This window comes from Amblyomma mixtum, chromosome 6 (assembly GCF_055824585.1).
Source record: "Amblyomma mixtum isolate Tamu chromosome 6, ASM5582458v1, whole genome shotgun sequence".
Taxonomy (NCBI): domain Eukaryota; kingdom Metazoa; phylum Arthropoda; class Arachnida; order Ixodida; family Ixodidae; genus Amblyomma; species Amblyomma mixtum.
In genome coordinates this window covers 20,754,765-20,776,068 of record NC_143017.1, presented here as the reverse complement: position 1 = coordinate 20,776,068, position 21,304 = coordinate 20,754,765, and the positions used below count along the sequence as shown (strand labels likewise).

Genomic DNA, 21,304 nt, shown 5'->3' with positions numbered 1-21,304 from the left:
CAGCCCAGCAAGCCCTTGCCTACACAGTGAAACTAGGAGTTTGTTGTGGTATTGGGAGGACAAGCAAATTTCCAAAACCTGACCTGTCAAGTCTGACGAAATTGTCAGGGCAAAATCTTCATGCCAGTGCCTGCGATGGATCTGTGTCACAAGGTACATATATTGTCCTTACCATTGAATTCGTAAATAGAGGCTAATGGAAAGGACGCTCTTATGCAACGAGCAGTTGCAATGCTGTTTTGTGTGGGCTAATTTCACAATTTTTTTTAATGCAGGGCTATCCTCTCATGCAGCCCAACAATGCCCTGCTTGCAAAAGAGCAAAAAGAATGGCACTCATGCGCATGCTACGCTTAAAAAAGAAAGTACAACAGCCACTTTTTTGCTGTGCAAAAACAAGGCTGAGACATGCTGTACGTACATTGAGAGGCCGAAACAAGAAGGTACGTGTTATGCGTGGTGAGCTGCAGAGACTTCAGGAAGAGAATTCTGCGATGGAATCAACTGTTCTTGAGCAAAAGGTACAACGTTTACATCCCGTTTTCGTTGCCTAAATGCAACACAGTGCCTAATTGCATATGTTCCTTTTCTAGATCAGTCAGCTTCCCAGCAAACAGCAGAATGCTGTGCGCACCTGCTTCGAAGCTGCAAGACGGCGGTCCCTTCATGGATACAAATTTAGAAAAGAATGGCTTTTGGAGTGCGTCATTCTGAGAATGAAGAGCCCTCGTTTATACGAGCACTTGCGTTGCCACAAAATCCTTGCTCTCCCCAGTCGTGTGTGCCTGCAGAAGTGCATAAAGGTTTGTGTCAGGGGGTTCCAATTTCAAGCAGAAGCTACTAAAGCCCTTTTTGCATTTGCAGGCATTCAAAGCAACGTATGGCTTTAACCAGAAGGTTCTTGATTGTGTGAAAGAAAAGGTCACTCAACTAGATGACACAAAAAGGCATGGCGGCTTAGCAGTCGACGAAATCAAACTTTCACCGCATCTGGACTTGAAGTCATCAATGGAAATTGAAGGCTTCATCGATTTAGGGCCATTCACTGAAGAGAAGGAGGGATACGCAAAGGCTGACCATGGCCTCGTTGTTATGTTTCAGCCATTTGTGGGAAAATGGACCCAGATTATAGGTATCTATCACCCACCACATGTATGAAGCTTTTTATTAAGTTTTTTTTTTATTTTCTTCTACAGGTGTCTTTGCATCAAAAGGAAATGTGAAGTCTGCGCTGTTAACTAAGATCATTTTGGAGGCCACAATACTAAGTGAGAAAGCTGGCCTCCGCGTAGATTATATCTGCTGTGACGGAGCAGCGTGGAATCATGCAATGCGGCACAACATCGGCAATAACGCAAGCTCGAGAGGTGTGAGGTGCAAGGTGATTCACCCTTGTGACAAAGAGAGGTTTCTCCACTTCCTGTCAGACTTTCGCATCTCGCTAAGTGTGTGCGGAATAACATGATGAAACGTGGATTCAACACGCACATAGGCAGGGTATGGTTGAGAAGTTTTTGTCTTCTATTTCATCAGTTTGGTGGTTTAAAATTGGCCCAATAAACGCTTCCTGTTGCAGGTGCACTGGGATCATGTCACTACCACTTGGAAGCTTGACAGCAGCACCGTTGCCCTGAGAGTTGTGCCAAAATTAACACGGTCGCACATATACCCGAATGGGTTCGAAAAAATGCAGGTGAATTTGGCCTTTCAGGTATTCAGCACTCCTGTACTGCATGCAATGAGATTCTACAAGGAGAAGATTGAGGACAAGTACCCCAATCTGGAACCAAGGAGGGTTTTTATTGCCATGATGGCGCAGCTCATTGAGGCAATGAGTTCCAGATTTCCCGCAGAGGCATTAAGGTATTTGCAGCGTGGTCTTTTTTCTATATCATTTGTCATAAACACATAAAATTAAATGCATAAGCTTGTACTACTGTTTCAGACCAGCCAGTGCTAAGGAAGCTGCACTAGATGCAATTCTAGAGTTCCTTGACAAGTGGGAAGCCCAAGCAAAGGGTCTCGGCTTTCTCAGCAGAAGTACATCGGAAGATTTGTGCATTACAGTACAACTGAAAAAGTTGGGTTCAGGTACCTTATGACATCACACCTGAGCCAGGATTGCCTCGAACGGTCATTCGGGGTAGTGCGGCAGGCCAGCGGTGCGAATGATCACCCCACCCCTGCACAATTCATCGTTATTATCAGGTATCATCTTAGCTGTAAATCGAATGTTGCTAAATTTTTAAACACTTGTAATTTGAACATTTGCAGGTGCTTGAGCTTTTACAGCCTAGCAAGAAGTCCCACAAGTGGAAGTGTGTTAGCAGGACTTATGGCATCTCTACTTTCTGTGGATGAGGCACTTGACGAAAATGAAAGTGAAGATAGTCAAGATGATGCACTCCCCATGGATGCTGTTGAAGTTGCAGTGGACCATGTAGACTACGTAGAGAAGAGAAGCGATGCTCGCCTCGTGTACTACATTGCGGGCTATGTGGCCAGGAAGTGTGTCCTGTCGACAAACTGCCAAGCATGCAAGGATGCCTGCCTTGTGGCGAAGGACTCTGTCCCTGACGACCTTCCAGCTGATGTGTGCAAAGAGTGGGACTTGGGTGGGCTTCTGTGCTCATCGGCCTCACTCGTCTGCAGAACTCGTCTGCATTCTAGATTTGCTTTCACCATATTTAACCCTTTGAAGGTTATTGCCGTATATGTACGGCAGCGGTTTTCTGTCCCGCAAGGTCTTTGCCGTACGGGTACGGTTTCGATCTTCCGTTTGAAATTTTGCGCCAAAAGAACAATGCGTCCTCACTGGGGGGTGCTGCCACCTCTTAGGACTTACCAAGAAGTGTTTGAATTTTGTGCTGCCCTCTTACGGAGTTAAGCAGAACTTATGTCTAGCTTTAGCGCAGCGGCACAGACTGCGGCAACACCCCTTTTGTAGTTTTGGTTTCGCCGCGGGATCGCAACGGAGTTGCACGAAACGTGTTTTCTCTTTGTGGGCACTGTTTTGCAGAGGCGGCGAAAGTTGATTTCTATCTTTATTGGTGCTGCTCTTAGCTTGCTTATCACCGTTGCTATTCTATTCTATTGAACATTTTCCAGTTGTGAGTGATGCTGTCACCAAAGTACTGTTCCTATTTTTTTTTACTATTTATTCTCGATTATATACATTTTGTAGATTCAAGATCCGCAATAAAGTAATTTGACCACCTGGGAAAGTTTTGTTCAAAATAATTCGACCCTCAAAGGGTTAACAAAGTGAGCACAAACGTGCCACAGATTGGTTGTGTGGAGCACTGTTGTGAGCTCACGAAATCTGTTGTAAGGTTTTTCTGCCTCACCAGGATTCATTTTCTTCTGAAGGGCGTTAACCAAGAAATTAGAGAAAAAAAAAGGAAAAAGAACAAAGCCTTGTGTGCTGTGACTCAAGCAGCAAAATTGATCTGCTGCCTGCCAATAAAGCTTGCTTGTCCAGGAACATATTGCATGCATTTACTGGGTTCTTGCAACATATTAAAAGTGCACGAATAGTCGTCGCAGCACCCGATCTTGTAGATGTACGGGTAACGCTTAATTTCGTTTACGTAGGCTGCATGACGCCCCCCGCAGCAGAAGCAGCGAATTTTCGAAGAAAAAGTGGTTGAAATAACCCTGAAACCTCTCAACACCGTGCTTGCGATGGTGTAGCACTGCTTTGGCCAGTAGAAACAGCCAACTCCTGTCGAATGCGATACGAAACTCCTCTCGAAGGGACGAAAAAATGCGGTAATCGTGGCGGTAACTAGTGCGTTCATCAAGGAGGAAAAAAAAATGCTTACACAATTCTGCAGAACACATTGAACCCTAGATAAGGACCACAAAAATTCACTGCCTTCCTCTCGAACGGACGAAAAAATGCGGTAATCGTGGCGGTAACTAGTGCGTTCACCAAGGAGGAAAAAAAAATGCTTACACAATTCTGCAGAACACATTGAACCCTAGATAAGGACCACAAAAATTCACTGCCTTCCTCTCGAACGGACGAAAAAATGCGGTAATCGTGGCGGTAACTATTGCGTTCACCAAGGAGGAAAAAAAAATGCTTACAAAATTCTGCAGAACACATCGAACCCTAGATAAGGACCAAAAAAATTCACTGCCTTTAGCAGAGATTTTTAAAATATGTGCCTTCGGCAGCAGAAAACTCGCGCAAAGTTCACAAAGATTCCCAAAGATACTGTTGTATTTCCCCACGTTTTTATGTCAACAGCAGCGTCATTTAAACTTTATGATGTCTAAAGAACTGCGGTGCCTGACAAAACCTCGAAAATCCAATAAAGCGCGTTCCCTCTACAGCCTTCTCCTCGCTCGCGCAAGCAGACGCGCTGCGCGCGCTGATGGCGCCGCTGACAACAGCGCCGCCGCGCGGCAGTCACGTGGAAGGGGCCAGCTTTTCCAGACCGGTCTTCACACCTCCCCTTCTAGACACCCTATCCATGCGATCACGGGGAGACGCGAAAACTAACGAACGAATGGAGTGCTATATGCACTATACACGCGCCTCTGAAGGAAAGATGAACAACGGCTGTACGGTTCTGCGTGGTAGCATGCGCCACCTAGTATCAGTGATACGTACCTGCAAGCGGGCAAGAATCTCGGAGGCCAATGCGAAAGCGCTGCCACCCTTCACTGAGCTCACACACGCGCCTGACCGCACCTGCTGCTACTGGTACGGGCGCGCCAGCATAGGTTATTTTCCCTGACTCTGCCATCTTTTTAGTAATATCCCTGACAATTCACTGACTTTTCCCAGCGTCTTAAAAATCCCTGACAATTCCTGGTTTTCCCGGTCGGTAGACACCCTGCGCGGCCCCATCGCAGCGTTTGGGTTATGGGACCATTTCGGCGAACAACGAGCGATATAACCGCCAAAACGCACGCGCACAATGCCAATCATTTGTTCTCGGTAAGGACAAACCACCGTCCCTGTCCTTTGTCATGATGCTGTGGAAGCAGCATTGCTACAGGTGTCTTTCAACACGAATGCTGCATATGCTTCCAAAGGTGCAGACAGCCCTGCACATGAGCTTGATGCAGGAGCCACCAATGGAATTTCCATGGATATGGAAAGCTCTCCACATGTGAATGAAGCTGAGCCTGACAAGAGAGTGGAGCCATGAATTGGTATGTAAAGCTGCTTATTTGGACCAGCCTGACAGGCCTGATTTTTCTTGCTATTTAGTGCCGTTTTGTTTTGGGATGATTCTGTGGCAGCCCTCCGTTCTTATTCATCACTTGAAAAGGCTGCACATGCCACATGTTCACATATGTGTTATTGTAGGTCAAGAAACTTACTTTCCCGCACTTTTTTTCTTTTCTTGTAGATACTGCTTGCCGGACAGATATGACAATAACAGATGTCGCCGAACTAGAGGACAAACTCTCAACCTGTCAACAACAACTGGATGAATGCCAGGGGGCTCTTCAGTCACAGACTTTCACTAAGGAAGGTCTTGAGGGAAACGACGGGAAGGTTGCCTTCTACACCGGACTTCCTACATTTGTAATGTTGCTTTGTGTATTTGATCTTGTGAAAGGCCACACTCTGAGAAGCACTCACTGACCCAGTTCCAAGAAATGGTGTTATCTCTAATGCGAATGCAGCTAGGCTGCCCATTCCAGGATCTTGCCTATCACTTTGACATCGCACAGTCAACAGCTTCAAGAATTTTTGAGAGGTGGTTGGATGCATGTTTTGACAGACTTGGACCAGTGGTGCGTTGGCCAGAAAAGGAAGAAATCATGGAAACAATGCCAGTAGCCTTTGTGGAGAACTTTGGCCTAAGAGTACGCGTCATAGTGGACTGCTTTGAAGTGTTCATTGATCGACCAAGCTCGTACCTACCTCGAGCAGAGACATAGTTGGCATACAAACACAATAATACCGTAAAATTTCTGTTGTGATTATGTCCAACAGGGGTTTCCTGATAGCGGAAAGTGTGGGTTTGTGCCATGCATCACTGGCTATACCTGCCTTCACCAAAGGAAAAAGACAGTTGAGTAGCGGTGACATTGAGCGGACAAGAGAGATAGCAAACATAAAAATCCACGTGGAGAGAGTGATAGGAATGGTGAGAAACAAGTTCACCATACAGAAAGGGCGCCTCCCTGTTGAAGCCCTGAAAGCAAATGAGCACGGGGAATGCCAAATAGACAAAATTGCTCGTGTGTGTTGTGCCCTTACAAATCTTTGCAACTCTGTAGTGCCATTTGATTAACCCTTTCACTGCCAGGTTTGTTTACTCACAGCTGCACACACCCTGCCAGGTTTTTTTTGCATGTTAGTTTCCTGGAAATTTTTTGCTAGTAATGCACTAAAATCCTCTGCAGGGCATGTAGACATGTTTATTCAGGATAATCTTACAGATATTAGTTGTACTGAACCAAATCTTCCAGCACCAATCGTGCCTGTCGGATTTCCTCCTCTTACGCGGATTTTTCGGTGGAAGGGGGACTTCATCGCTGACATCACTCGACAAGGCACTTAGGTGGGCTCCTTCCTCGTTCTCGTTATCATTGGACTCCAAATTAACAAGCAGTTTTGAATTTCTTCGTCCGTCAAAGCGCGGACACGTGTGGCACATTGCCTCACATGGCTCCTGTGCGGAAACCGAAACGAAGCGACTCGGATGTGGAAACATGCGCGGCATCTATTGTGTAAAATTTACCCCACAAGATCTATGAGTTTATAGCGTCTCTCCATAGATGGCGCTACATGTTTGCATCGTTTATTTTTACACGAGTATTATCGGGAGCGGCAGGGGGTGAGTTAAAAAGCCAAAACGAGTTAACTCGGGAGAGGCAAGGGGTGTGCATATGTGGTAGCCCGAGTTATCTCGGGAGTGGCGGCGAAAGGGTTAAAGGGTGACTATGCTCCTGCAGGCTATGTTGCTGTACTGTCTAACCTCAGAAGTCAAAGGCGGTCCTGGCAAAGAATAACTTATATCTGACACAGCTGCCAAAAATAGGTTTCTAAAATACAAAAGAGTCGTTTTTAGTCAGTTTACATGACAAAAATAAGGTGCATGCAGTTTGCCATAGGTAGAGCTAAAACTTGTTAAACCTGGATGGGGAAGTTGCACACTCAGAAACTTCCGCACTCAGGTTTAATGTGTTCTTGACTTAGCTGTGGCAGTTCTCTAGAAAGAGGGTATGGGCCAGCATCGCTCGAAGTTGCACTGAACTAAAAGTACTGCCAAATACGACCAGTTCGTTCGCATGTATTCACTGAGTAGTAGTAGCAGTTTATTAAATATTAATCAAAAGGAAGGAAAGGTTTTTGCTAGCCCCAGCATCTGCCATTGATACTGAAGCACCTGAGAGGGGTGTGGAAATAAAGAATAGCAGGCAGAATGGAGAAATGAAATGAAAGAGGTTACGGGACAGGGAAAGGGCGAGAGGTAATTTACACAAATGCTATATACATAATAAGAAATATGTACAGGGTTATTAAGGCGCATAACTTGCAAATGCACACTGCACTTCCCAAAAGTGAGGCAGGCCTCACTGCTTGCAAAACTGACAAAACCATTGGTCAGCCCTTGGTGCTCTTGTCATACCTATGCACTTAAAATGAAACCACGTAATGGGGCAGTTCGAGCCCTCACAGGCAATCATTTTGCCTTTCTCTGGTCCCTTGCATGTGCAGTACTGCATACTATCATTGCCTTCGGTCCTCTTTGAGAACTTTTGGCTTTGTGTGGCCTGAGGCATGTAAGCAGTTGAGGCTGCAGCTGACTGACCCAGTGTTGGAGGTTCATTTTCTTCTTGCCTTGTGTACCAATGGCCTACCAGCTCAAGCAGAAGCACCGTGCAGAAAAATTTCTCTGCTGTTGTCAATAAAGGTACAACCAAAAAAAAATCCGCCTTCACCCTTTGTACATTCATTTCATTCTCGTTCCACAACACAAAGTCACACTAAGTTCTCTGGCACACAAACATCTGGAGCTGAACTTGGTAATAGTACCGGTGATTACTTTTCAGCTAGAGTGCACCATCAGATTGGACTACACAGCTGTTTACATCCCACAGGAGGTCACTTAAGTTCCCATCCCTGACTTTCCAGGGACACTTCGCTTCAACTAGGCCCTCACCACAGCATGCACACACTACCAGCATGTCAGGAGTGGCACCAAGGTAAATGTGGTCCAGTGAAACTACACGCCGTTTCATACATCAGGTGCAACGCTGCCAAAGCCAGCACTGCTGGATTCTTGGTCACGCGACGGCAGCGTGCGCTGCCTCACCGTGCTGCAATCGATGTGGGGCTGAGAACCATCCCACCGCAGAATGCGCCTTGCCCAAGCCTCACTGCATTAACTGCCGTGGTCCCCATGCAGCCAGTGAGCCCTGCTGCCCTTGTTGGCAGGAAGAACGCAAAGTGGCCACCATGCTCGCCACAACAGCCGCACCTACCACATGGCGGGAGGCTCTGCGCGCGGTGAGAAGACAACACGTCCCATCCGCCACCACTACTACGGCCGCAGCGTTGCCAAACGCTGCTGAGGAGGCTGAATCCACAACTCCCCCCCCACAACAGGCCCACGACCGAAATCGTACAGCGACGCGCTGCGCGGCAAACACAATAACACGCCGCAGCCAGATGACCCAGCTGCAGACAGCGAGAAGGACGCCGTCATCGCGGCTCTCTCGGCCGCAGTCACGGCACTGATGGAATACCTGCCAGCCACTTCCCCAGCCCGACAACTGTGCGGCGCGGCTCTGGCTGCCCAACAAGCCCTGAACCACCATGGATAATGCCCCACGTGTCCCCTGGCCGTGCATAAGGCAGTGGAACTACCTTCATTGCGCCGTCGCCATGCTGAGCTCGTCCAACTCCTCCCGCGCATCCACTGCGATGTGTTTGCATTGCAGGAAACATACGTGTGCACGGAGGAGGTAAAACTACCGAGCTACATTGGCTACAGTGGGCCGCCAATGTGCAACGCGGCATCGTGCGATGCAGCACTGTGCAGCATCGCGTCACATCGTGTGGACTGCCCACGCACGGCCATTTATGTGCGCAACACGCTACCACACATTGTGGTGACGGTCGACGACCTGGTGAGCAAGGCAGTCGAATGCTGCGCTGTGATTGTTCGCGTTCGGAACACTGACATGGCCGTGGCGAGCGTATACGTTCGCCCAAACATCCCGTGGGACGCGGACTTTATGTACAAACTCATGGACCATTTGGGCAAGGACGCTGTGATCTGTGGGGACTTTAATGCTCATAACAGTCACTGGGGGTGCAGTGGAACGTCCCAACGTGGCCGTGCATTACTCGCGTCGTTGCAGGCGGCGCGCCTGCACATAATCAACATCGACTGCCCCACGCATGTGCAGCGAGTGGGTCGCTACAGCGCGATCGACCTTTCGCTCGTGACATGCAGCTGTGCGTATAAGTGGGAGTGTGACGCGGACACCCAGGGCTCGGAACACTACCTGATCACCCTCACCCCCTTCTAGCGCGACCGTGCGGGCACGCGGTGCTATAGTGTTATGAAATGGTCGCGATTCCGCGATCTGTGCTCCACTGCGGCTCCTGCCAGCCCGGATTACTTTACCCATGTGGCCGATTGTGCACGCAGTGCGACAACACGCTGCACCGTTCCAACTGGCACCCCGGTCCCAGACACTAAGCTCCTCAACCTCCGGGCTGCAAGAAGGAGAGCACAGCGCAGAGAGCTCCGCACCCGCAAGCCCGAACACTGGACGCTATACAATCGTCTGGACGCAGCCTGCCGTCGCCATGCAGTACGCCGCCGAAAGCAGAGTTGGAAACGGCTCTGCGCAGCGCTTAACGACAATCGCCGCCCTGGCCAAGCGTGGCGCATACTGCACGACATGCTCAACCCCCCAGTGCCTCGCTGCCCAGCCCTGGCCATCACCATAGCTTGCGGCTACAACACGGCGACGCTGGCCGAAAAGCTGGCAGACAGCTTCGCTGCACCTAACTATGCGGCGCAAAACATCCCGCCTCCCAACGCCCCGCTGCCGCCCGTCGAAACCCAGCTTCAGGTTGCCATTGCGAAGGTTTGCAGGGCAGACCTGGCTGCCCACGAGCTCGAGCGGGCCCTGGAGTCACGACGCGGCAGCCGCACTGCACCCGGCGAGGACGGTATCACGTACAGAATGCTGCTCAACATCGACAGGGACCAGCGCCCAGCACTGCTCGCTGCATTCAACGCAGTCTGGCGCAGCGGCCACGTCCCAGCCGAGTGGAGGAGCGCCATGGTCATGCCCATCCACAAGAAGGGCAAGCCCCAGCGAGCCATCACGTCTTATCGGCCTGTCTCGCTCACTTCGGCAGCGGGCAAGACCCTCGAGGCCATGGCACTCACCAGGCTGGAGTGGATTGCCTCTGCCCGTGGTGCCCTGGTTCACGCGCAGAGTGGCTTCCGAGCGGGGCACTGCACAGCAGACTGCATCGCCCACGTGACATCCATCTTGGAACAAGCCAAGAGCAATCGCCACGCAGCCTACCCCCTCCTCCTTGATGTGCGCAGCGCATTTGACATGCTGCCACACGAGGTTATCATCGAGGCGCTGCGCTGGCTGGGTGCCACGGGGCGGCTGCTGCGCTACATCGAAGCCTTCCTCAGCGGCCGAACGTTTAAAGTTCGCGTCACAAACACCATCAGCACCAAGCGCTCTGTCACGAAGGGAGTCCCGCAGGGCAGCGTCATCAGCCCCTTCCTGTTTAATCTGGCACTCGTGCAGCTTCCCCAATGCCTCCCGCACAGCAGCCACACCATTTGGCTCGCTGTCTACGCGGACGACATCGTCATCGTCGCGTCGGCCCACCCCCTGCGCAGTGCTGAGCTGAGGAGCGAGCTTCAGTCCACGCTGGACGCTGTGTGCAATCACCTGCAAGGAATCGGCGTCGAGGTCTGCCCCGAAAAGACTGTAGCCATGCTATTCCATCCGAGAGCCACAGCGGCCAGAACAACACAGCCACTGCAGCTTCAGGGCACCCCTCTACCCTGGAAACCAAGTGGGAGATACCTGGGGCTCCAGATCAATGCCAAAATCACTTACAAGGCCGCCATCGGTGACCTACACAAAGCAAACAAGCGAGTGGCCGATCTTGCCTCCCGTCTGCTGGCGCGCGGAGAGGGGGCCATGCCCACACTCCCCCTTTCGGCGCGCGTGTTGTATGCGCTGCCGCTGCTCAAGCTCTCCCCCGCTCAGTGGCAGCGGTTGGATGTGGACCAACGTGCGGCCATCCGACGATTTGCGGGCCTCCCGCAAAGCTCACCCATCGGTCCTACGCACGCCGAGCTGAGAGTCTGGCCGGTCTCGCTGCGCGCGGAGCGCACTGCGCTCAACCACATCGAGCGCGCATGCACCGCGCAGCTGGCACGGCTCAGCTGATTGCAGATTTGTGCGCGTCGACGTGCTCACGCATGGGACGGGCGCAGCGCAATTTCGACTTTGTCATCCGCGCCGAGCCAGGGTCCGCACCACCGCGCCAGCTGCTCCATCGAGTGACGAACATCACCATCGAGCTGGGCATTCCAGGAGTGCGCTCCAAGAAGAGCACCCCACAGTGCGCCATTCTCCAGGAGACGGCCCAGCGCGTCCAGGGTGATTACACCAAGTGCATCCACCTGTACACGGATGGCTCTGTGTCTCAGGACAGCAACTCGGCCACTGCAGCGTGCTCAGTGCCCGACATAGGTGTAGAGCAACAGTGCCGCCTTCACCACTTCTCCAGCTCCACCACAGCGGAAATTTCGGTGCTACATCTCGCTGCCGAAATCATAGCAGAGAGGCCCGAGCTGACGCGGGTCGCAATCCTGTGCGACTCACGCGCTGTGCTCGCACAACTGCAGCGCCCCGAGCGCGGCGCAAAATGTGTACAGTGGCTTCACTACAAGCTGTATCAACTGAGTGCTCGTGGCTGCGACATCATGCTGCAGTGGGTGCCATCTCACGTCGGCCTGCCTGGCAACGAGGCGGCGGACCGAGTGGCCAAGGCTGCTCATGGCAACACGACCGTCCCACTGTGCCCGAACACTACTGTGTTCGACATGGCCCGCCACCTCATGCGATACAAGGTCGCCCTGTGCCACTCAGATCCGCGTGTCACATCGGGAAGGATGCCACAGCCGCTCCCTTTCCACGCCTTCGGAAACGCGGCCCTAGCTGTCCTCCCGCGACTCCGGATCGGCTGTGTGTGGACAGCGGAACGCCGCCATCGCATCAGAGGGGAGGGCGACTGTGTGCAGACTGCGGTGGCATAGAAACTGTGGAACACTTGCTGTGCCAGTGCCCCGCTCACACAAATGCGCACGAGGAAATGCTTTCCAAGTACCGAGAACTCGGTCTGCAAACAGACACTGTCGGCGCCCTCACTTTCCCCCCAGGGCCCCCCGAAAAGCACAGAGTGCATTGACCGCGCTGGTTAACTTCATTGACAAAGCCAGTCTACGCTGACGCTTTTAGTAGAAGGCTGCTGCCGCCCCTGCTGCTCCCTGGCCTCCTCACCCCAGGCCAGGCTGCCCCCTCGACCACCTGCGAGCTTTGTGTCGTGCTGTTGTCCTGAGTGCCTGCCGTGGCGCTCCCGCTCTCTGTGCCCCCCCTCCCGGTGCCCCTTTAGACACGACCTGACCCTCCCCCATCTCTGACTTTCACTCCCCTAACCCCCTGTGCAGCGCAGCGAAGGTGATCTCCTAATAGAGAGACAGTTGCACGCGCCGCACACAACTGCTTCACTCATCCAGAATCACTACATTCCTTTTTGCACAACCTGCATCCGTGTCACAAAATAGTGCCCAGTATGTTCAGACTGGCTTCACATAGAGCTTGATGTTAGTGCTGCTTCAGAATGACACATTTAAAAGAAATCGTCTTAACCACATTGCTGCTGCGGACCTTTTGCGTAGAGGTGACATTTCACGGCCAGTTTTGCATTACGTTTGGGTGGGGCACAAGTCTGCATGGGTCAGATTTAACCGCTAAATCCCAATTGGTGCAGCAAGCAAAAACAACAAAACCGCCAAAAATGTCGTAGCACCGCAATGGGTAGTGCCATCTCGTCGTCACCATAGGAACGAATGAACACCCACCGTATACTGCCGTTGCTCCAGTGGTGCGAGTTACTGGTGCTACCGCTGCGAACGTTGGGAATTTTTGTTCACAGTCGCCACAAGTGAAGAGATTTCAAATGTTGCTGAATTAGTCAAGTACCCCATGCAAACATACAGTGAATATAGAGTGGCTACCAAATGCTACCTAGGAGCGAAATATAAGCCCGAACAAGGGAGCAATAAAGCCGAGATAATTCTTTTTCTCGATTCTCTTTGAGTGGCATGGCAACGCGATACAATTGTTGACGCTGAAACTGAACCGGTTGCCTTCAGCATTTCTGACTCGTGCAACTCCTCCTCTGATGAATCGAGCACTGATTTCAGTGATGAAGATTTAAGTGGCATCGAGGAACTTGTCTGACTTCGAATGGATGTGTAATACACATGCTACTGAGGAAAGAGAGAGGACTCATCGGCATGCTGTGATCACCTTTGTGCGTGTGTGGGTAGAAATGTGAAATATGTGTGCACGTGGGTGTGTGTGTTGATCAGTCTACCAAGGAAATTGTAACATTTCCATTAAATCATTGCATCATTGCAATTTACTGCACCAAATTGTATCGGGCAGTAACTTGTAGTGTAGGTGGTGAGGTGGTCGTGTTAATAGTGTCTGTATATAAGTAGAATTTGTAAGAGAGTGCAAATAGTACTTTTTCCAATAAGAATATGAATAGTGGTACAGGCGCGGCTATAAGTACCATATTTATTCGAATCTAACGCACACCTTTTTTTCGATATATCGGGTCCAAAAATTGGGTGCACGTTAGAATCGAGTACAACCCTGCATTTCCGATATCATATCACCATCGGCATTTCAAAATGGCTGCCTCATATGTACTTCAAGCTACGGTGGCCAGAAGGGAGTGGTGATGCCAGTGCCGGCATATCCATTAAGAGAGCGCGATCCTCTGGTTCATGCGCTGCCGCAAAAGCCGCGGTGGCGCTGCGGTCAGCTTGGCGATCACGCGTCTCGCGCTAGTGCAGTCTCTCACGGTGTGTTGATGGCAAGACGGCGCTCCTTTTTCTTCGTAGTTGTCAGCGTGTTATCTCGTTTATGGCGAGATCTGTTTCACTGCTGACATTCTAATGTGAGTGCCGAACTTCACCGGACAGATGAACTCCAGCGCAAAGAAAGCCAGGCAGCGTCACTGCTTTGCCCCTGGCTGCACATCCGGCTATGTGTCGTCGAGGCAGCAGGGTCAGCGTGTGTCTCTTTTTTCTGTGCCGAAGGACCCTGCACGCTTCAAAGCTTGGCGACGAGCTGTCCCCCGTGCAGACAAGTCTTTGGACGCGAAGTCGACGCTATGTGAGCGTCATTTCGACAAGCAGTATATTAAGCGTTGTTTCACGCACGTGATAAATGGCGAAACTGTTCAGTTTCTGCGAGAGCGGCCGGTGCTGAAACCCGACGCGGTTCCAACCGTATTCCCCAATGTTCTCGCATATCTCTCAAAAAAAGCGCCGAAGAAAAGGACGTCAAGAACTTCAACCTGTGGTTTGCCTTCAAAGATCCGGCGCCAGGAACCAAGCGCGTCTGCTTGTGTGGAATCAACTGACTCGCGCAGTGCAGAAAGTGATTGTAGCCAACTCCCTTTTTTGAACTTGCCAGAAGTTCCAGACGTCCGCAAGTGTGATCTTCCCAGCGCTTACTGGGCTAGGCACGTGATTGCTGGGGCCAACAATGTCACGGCATTTATCGTGTGCGCTCTAGAAGGTGAGAGCATATGTTTTGAAAAGTATGTGCTGATGATAACGAACGAGAGAACAGTTCAAGCAACAGTTTTTGTGCAAGCCACAAAAATCGAAACTTTTCATATTACCGACATGGAAATGGCAGAAGAGTTGCTTCGCAACGTGGACTCCATGATTCCATGCAGAGGATTTGGCAAATCTGGCGAATTTGAAGTAAACGCCAAGCGCAAAGAGAAGACCTCTGGTGGTAGAACTTTCAGCCCATCTTGCCGCAGAGTTGCTCAAATGCCAGAAAACTCCTGCCCACAGTGCAAGCACCTCCGGAGACTGCTCCTGAATCAGGCATCGTACAGAAGAACAAAAGTAAAAACCGGGGTCCAGTTGCTTTCGCACAGGCTGAAGCTGCGAACAGCACAAGCGAAAAGGTGCAGGCTGAGTGTCCTTCAAGCTAAATCGCGCATAAAGGAGTTGAAGCAAAACAATACACAGATTGATTCTGCAGTATTTGAGGAAGCGGTCAAGGCCTTACCCGTGAAGCAACAGCAGCAGGTCAAGGCCTTACCCGTGAAGCAACAGCAGCAGGTCAAGGCATGCTTTGCAGCGTCTAAGAGGAAATGCACGAAAGGAATGAAGTACGAAAGTGAGTGGGCGCTGGAGTGCTTGATTATGTGCATGAAGAGTCCCAGGCTCTACGAGCACATACGCAGAAAGAAGATAATAATGACTTTCCCTTCTCGATCATCCTTGCGTCGATACCTAAAGAGTTACAAGAGTGGGTTCGGCCAAAGCGAGAAGGTGTTTGGTGCTGTGGCGGAAAAAACAAAACCAATGGACTCGTTCCAGCGCCATGGCGGACTTTTAATCGATGAGATCAAGCTATCCGAATGCTTGAGCTTAGCATCCAACAGCACCATCGAAGGTTTTGTGGACCTTGTAGAGTTCACGCCTGAAAGTAAGCACCCCATGACGTGTGACCATGGCCTTGTCGTATTGTTTGTGCCTTTTACTGGAAAGTGGCACCAGATTATTGGCGTGTTTGCATCCCACAGCAATGTGCAGTCAGACACCTTAGGCAAAATAATCCTCGAAGCAGTGGTCATGTGTGAAAATGCTGGACTGCATGTAGACTTCATCATCACTGATGGTGCTGCGTGGAACAGATGTATGTGGCACTCGTTCGGTACACACGGCAGAAAAGAGAACACAGTCTGTAGAAGACAGCACCCTACAGACCCAGAGCGCTTTCTGTACTTCATCTCTGACTTCACGCACCTCGTAAAATGCGTCAGGAATACTTTTGTTCGAACGGGTTTAAAACTGCCAGAAGGCCGTGCCAGTGTTGACCTTATTGACTGCGCCAGGAAGCTTGATGAACAGCATGACACGACCCTCAAAGCCATGCCTCATATTAACAAATCTGTCGTGCGGCCGAACGGTTTCGAAAAAATGAGGGTTAATTATGCATTCAGGCTTTTCAGTGATGAAACACTCTGAGGCCTTTTCTTCTATAATGAAAAGATTGAAGAAAGCATGGCAGCATGGCTGTGACCGTCAGCTTCGTGGAAAAAATGAGAAGGCTGATTGAGGCCATGACATCCAGGTGCAGCTTAGGTGCACCCAGGCCTGGAGGGACCCACGAGAAGTGCACTGAAAGTTTTTTGGCTTACTCGGATGCATGGGAAACAGCTGCTGGTTCCGAAGGCTTCCTTAGTCGCAGTACAGCGGAGGGACTTCGTGTTACTTTGTCAAGTACCTTGCCCCTACTCTGCTACGTGACAACGAAGTTGAACTTCCGCTTATGTGATGACATCCCGTTTGTGTCAGGACCCTTTGGAGAGATTGTTTGAAGTCATCCGGCAAATGTCCGGATGCAATGACCATCCAACTCCCTCCCAGTTTCTGATCTCGGTTAACGCTTTAAGCTTTCAGAATTTGGCTAAATCACAGATAGGAAGCAATGTGTCTTCAGTACTGCTAAGGAGCCTGCTGGGAGCTGAACACGGAAATGACATGGCCACTCAAAGGAGACTGGATGAGCTTCTGGACGTAGGGAACCTTGCCAAGGCACATGAAGTGCTAAGTGAATGCGGCCACGGCACCCAGCATGCTGCCATGGTGATGCAAGCCAGTGATTCCAGACTCATACATACATGGCTGGCTATGTGGCAAGAAAGAGCATCGCAAGCACCAAATGTACTGAGTGCAGCCAGCAGCTCTTACAAGGGGAGAACAAATTAGCTCCAGCTACAGCATGCCTCACTGCTGCTGTTGACCGAGGAGGCCTGCTCTAACCATCAGCCAAACTCAATGCACTTGTGACCTCTCTTGAGAACACTCACTGCTTTAGTGTAAGAGAAGTCAACAGTGACAGCATCGTGGATTTGGTTTCCTTCCTGCAGTTAAGAAAGCTGACCCTTGTTGGATGCCCTGACCACAGTACGTTCCTCACAAACAAAATTATCAAGTTTTATGTTCTTACTAGGCTCCACTTCTATGTCAAGGCCCAGAACTGCAAGCGAAATGCAAAGCAGGAAAGAATGAAAATGTTGAAACTTAGGTGGGTGCTCTAATTGCATATTTTAACTTCAAGGTCAAATGTCTTAATTTTTTAATTCAATCGAAAGTAATATCATTGCCTCAACATTTCCTAGTGCCGAGCAATGCACGGTCGGTGCCCAATGTTTAATGTTTTTTTCTAATTACACAGAAAGACACGTAAACGTATCTTTTATTTTGAACTACCCTCAATTTTTTTATGTGTAATACTTTTTTCTTTGATGTGCAACAAATTTTTGCTATGCTTTGCTTGTTGGAACCCTTCACATTTTTTTAGGAGTAAGCTGACGGCTCGTATTCCTGAAACTGAAAGGGTTCGCGAATAAAGGTTTATAGCCGCGCCGAGATTCGACGTAGCGGAGCGGCAACCAATTAATTTTAATGGATAAAATTGCAATCAGCGGAAGTCACGCTTGAATAGAGTTTAATGAGCGAAGCCATTACTTGCTACAACATCTCTGAAAGGCCCATGCGTTACACGCACAGCAGGCCCAAGGCTAGCGGTGCGTACCGAGCATCGCATTACGGCCAACAGCGCCACCTACGCCAGGCTTGAAATGGGGGAGCGGCTCCCACCTCCCGTTGGGGTCACCTACCCCTTCTAGCCACCATACCCATGGCCACGAAGTGCTTCGTTTACCACCATACCACTGCGAGTTCAATCCCATTGAACTTGTTTGGAGCCAGGTGAAGGGATACATCGCAAGTCACAACAAATGTTTCACTTTGGCTGAAGTGGAAAAGCTCCTGCCGGAAAACTGGCAAAACCGTTGTGTTCATGTGGAGCAAGTTGAGGCTGAAGCATGGCAACGCGATATTGTCACGTTGTAGTGACGACAGGCCAGCGGTCAGTATGACATGAAGAAGACTTGGAAACGAAGCTCTTTATTTGGGCTGACTTGTGCCAACAAAAGAACTGAATCACTCGGCGGCGGCGTAAGCAACAAACGTGCTCGTCGGTCGCCGAACTACGAATGCCCGCTGCTCGCGGCATCGTTCAATTTAAAGCCGGCAAGGAAACTTCGAGATAACAGGTCAAGATCATCTAGAGTAATCTGGAAACATGTAGATGCCGCTCTTCGTGGCTGTGATCAATCGAGATTAGTCCGGTAGCTTCTCGTGTCACGAACAAAAATGATAACACCCCTTTCGCGCGGCCTTGCGCGAATGAACGGACATTACAATGATGCATGGCAATATGATTGTTGACGCTGAAATTGAACCAGTTGTCTTCACCATTTCTGACTCGTGCAACTCCTCCTCTAATGAGTCGAGCACCGATTTCAGTGATGAAGATTTAAGCGGCATCGAGGAACTTGTCTGACTTCGGATGGATGTGTAATACACATGCTACCAAGGAAAGAGAGAGGACTCATCGGAATGCTGTGATCACCTTTGCGCGTGTATGGGTGGAAATGTGAAACGTGTGCACGTGGGTGTGTGTGTTGATCAGTCTACCGAGGAAACTAACATTTCCACCAAATCATTGCATCACTGCAATTCACTGCATCAAATTGTATCGGGCAGTAACTTGTAGTGTAGGCGGTGAGGTGGTCATGTTAATAGTGTCTGTATAGAGTGTGCAAATAGTACTTTTTCTAATTAGAATATGAATAGTGGTACATCTCGTTAATGTGTGCAGTTTTTGGAAGATTCAGTGCAGAAAAATATGGTGGAGCTTAATCAAGCGTTGTGTCAATTATTCAAAAAGTATTTGAAAACTTGAGATTCATTTAAAATAATTTTGAGCATGTACTGTTTGATTCGTTCGACTAACTGAACAGAAATTTATTCAATGTGCTGTTCTAAAATTTTGAATATTCACACATCCCTAGGAATGGGCCTCATTTTTTGTGTGAGGGTTGGGAATGGTATGTATGGGTGTCTGATCTTCATGTCCTGAGAAGGGAGTCCTGGTTTGGTGTTGTTTTGCATTACTGTCAATCTCTGACCATTTTGACATGTTATGCAGTGCCAGTGTTGAGGTAGCCAGTACTGTATGTTTTGTCCTTAATTTCTGGGAGGTGTGAATGATTTCAAGCTGGTGTTTGCTCAGTTCAGTCGGAACTTGTGTGTTTCGAGTCATGTCTTTGTTAGTACATTGGTCAGCTTTTCGTTTTATGAAATAGTTTTGTTCGATGGCTGCACATTTTTTTTTCCAATTTTGGAGCACTTGATTGACTGTGTGTTGATGTACCGCCACTGCACGTGTCCTTTAATTTGTATGCACTGTGATCCATGCCACTGGCTGTTTCCAGAATAAACCCTTTCTCGCAAACACTGTGGGGTCAACATTCTTTATTGTCCTGTCTCATTTATTGTTTGCTCTTTCGAAATATTTTTTTCCTGGAGTTGTACAACTTTTTCTGCATTCTTACTTGACGCCAGGCTTTACAGGATAGCTTGAGCATCTCGAAAATTATATCTGATAAAAAGGCAATTTTCTTAAAATCCTTGCTGTCAAGGCTAGGCTTACTACTAGTGTTCTGCCAGAATCTGTCACCTCCACTCAATCTCAGCATGCCTCGTGTACATGCAGAGCACTGCGCCCACTTCCATGAGCTCACGGATTGATTGCTACCCTGACGGCACATCGCTAACAGGCGCGCAAGACAGAAATCCAGAGCAGAAAACGCATTGCGCCTGCCACACAAAAAACCCGTGACAGAAAGACTAACAAGGCAAATCTGCTACAGTGTGAGCCTTTCATCGGAATTCATTATTTGGCATAGGAGAGTTTACAGCTGAAAACGAACCTCAAAATCAGCAATGCCCTATTGCTTACACTCGGTGACAGCCCACATAAGGTCAGCAGCAACAGAAGAGTTACTGCAAAGAGTCAGAACTAAAAAGTAGCTAGCCACAGATACCCAGCGCTCACTTCGAAGCATGTGACTGCACCATGAGGGTCCTTTGCTATCAGCAGCCCCCTGTACTGACAGCTGGCGTGACAACAGTGCATTGGCATCAGAAGCAATGCTGGACATTCTCTGTGCACCGCTCAAAGCCAGAAACACAACTTATGTGCACGAACTATGAAAGTGGCAACATCAGCCACCTCTGCTCGTACCAGCCAACATGCTAAGCAGCCAGCAATCTGAGAGTAACGTCCCTCCAGAAATGGGATCAGCTGATGACCCATCTCTGTCCTCGCAGGGGAAACATACATAACCGGACAACTCTTGCTGTCATTTTGTGTTGTCAATCCAATATAATTTGAAATGCTTGCACAGCAAAAATGCAGAACATATTTCTATGCAAGGTTACCTTAGTCACATGGGCTGTGTAACCACGGTTATGCTTAACTGCGGTTATCTTGAATCACGGTTCGCCGTTGTCACTCGGCTAGCCACCGTTCTTAGTTACGGTGCAACGAGCAAAGTGACGCGGTCATCCGGGGCAAAGCGACAGCTGCAAATACCTTGCAACGCAGTGTTTATACCGCCGTATACATCGCTGCACCTCCTCCCGCAAGCAGTCTGTGCCACAGCAACATCTCTGCGGCGTATCTCATGGTGGCAGCTTCAGAAAGCCGTGCAAAACTTTCTTGTTCTCGTCAATAAGCCACAGGATAAGGGAATGTAAAAAATTAATCCTCCTTGAGTATCGCTGACCTGTACCGAGTTGCTGGTAGGAGTAATAACTACGACACAAGCTAGTTTTGCGTTCAGAGCCACATACCAGCTGCGGCTGTTGTAGCGCGGCTCACCCGATCCGCTTGCACGCCAACGCCGCTGCTAAGGCATCGCTGAAATCGATCCTACATCTTTCTTTTAATATGAGATGAGGTTGTCAGTAAAGCAGTGCCATGAGTAAACCATTTTCTGTAGTGCTGGTCAATGCAAAAGCGCAGTCCACTGTGGCTTCAATGCGAAACAAATTAGGCCTAGCGACAACTATGGAATAGCACACCAGAGC

General features: G+C 49.6%; 1 protein-coding gene and 2 pseudogenes across 1 annotated transcript; all 3 read left to right on the top strand.

Annotated features, from left to right (window-relative positions):
* The first annotated feature begins 1,007 nt into the window (after positions 1-1,007).
* LOC149338370 (uncharacterized) lies at positions 1,008-2,281 on the top strand. The gene is made up of 5 exons (XM_089550734.1): positions 1,008-1,131; positions 1,196-1,373; positions 1,427-1,496; positions 1,576-1,876; positions 2,274-2,281. Exons 1-5 carry the CDS (start codon positions 1,008-1,010, stop codon positions 2,279-2,281), a joined length of 681 nt encoding a protein of 226 aa, XP_089406860.1.
* A 128-nt stretch (positions 2,282-2,409) lies between these two features.
* Positions 2,410-6,291, top strand: LOC149338369 (uncharacterized; annotated as a pseudogene).
* A 5,161-nt stretch (positions 6,292-11,452) lies between these two features.
* LOC149338368 (uncharacterized) lies at positions 11,453-18,121 on the top strand (annotated as a pseudogene).
* The last annotated feature ends 3,183 nt before the right edge of the window (positions 18,122-21,304 follow it).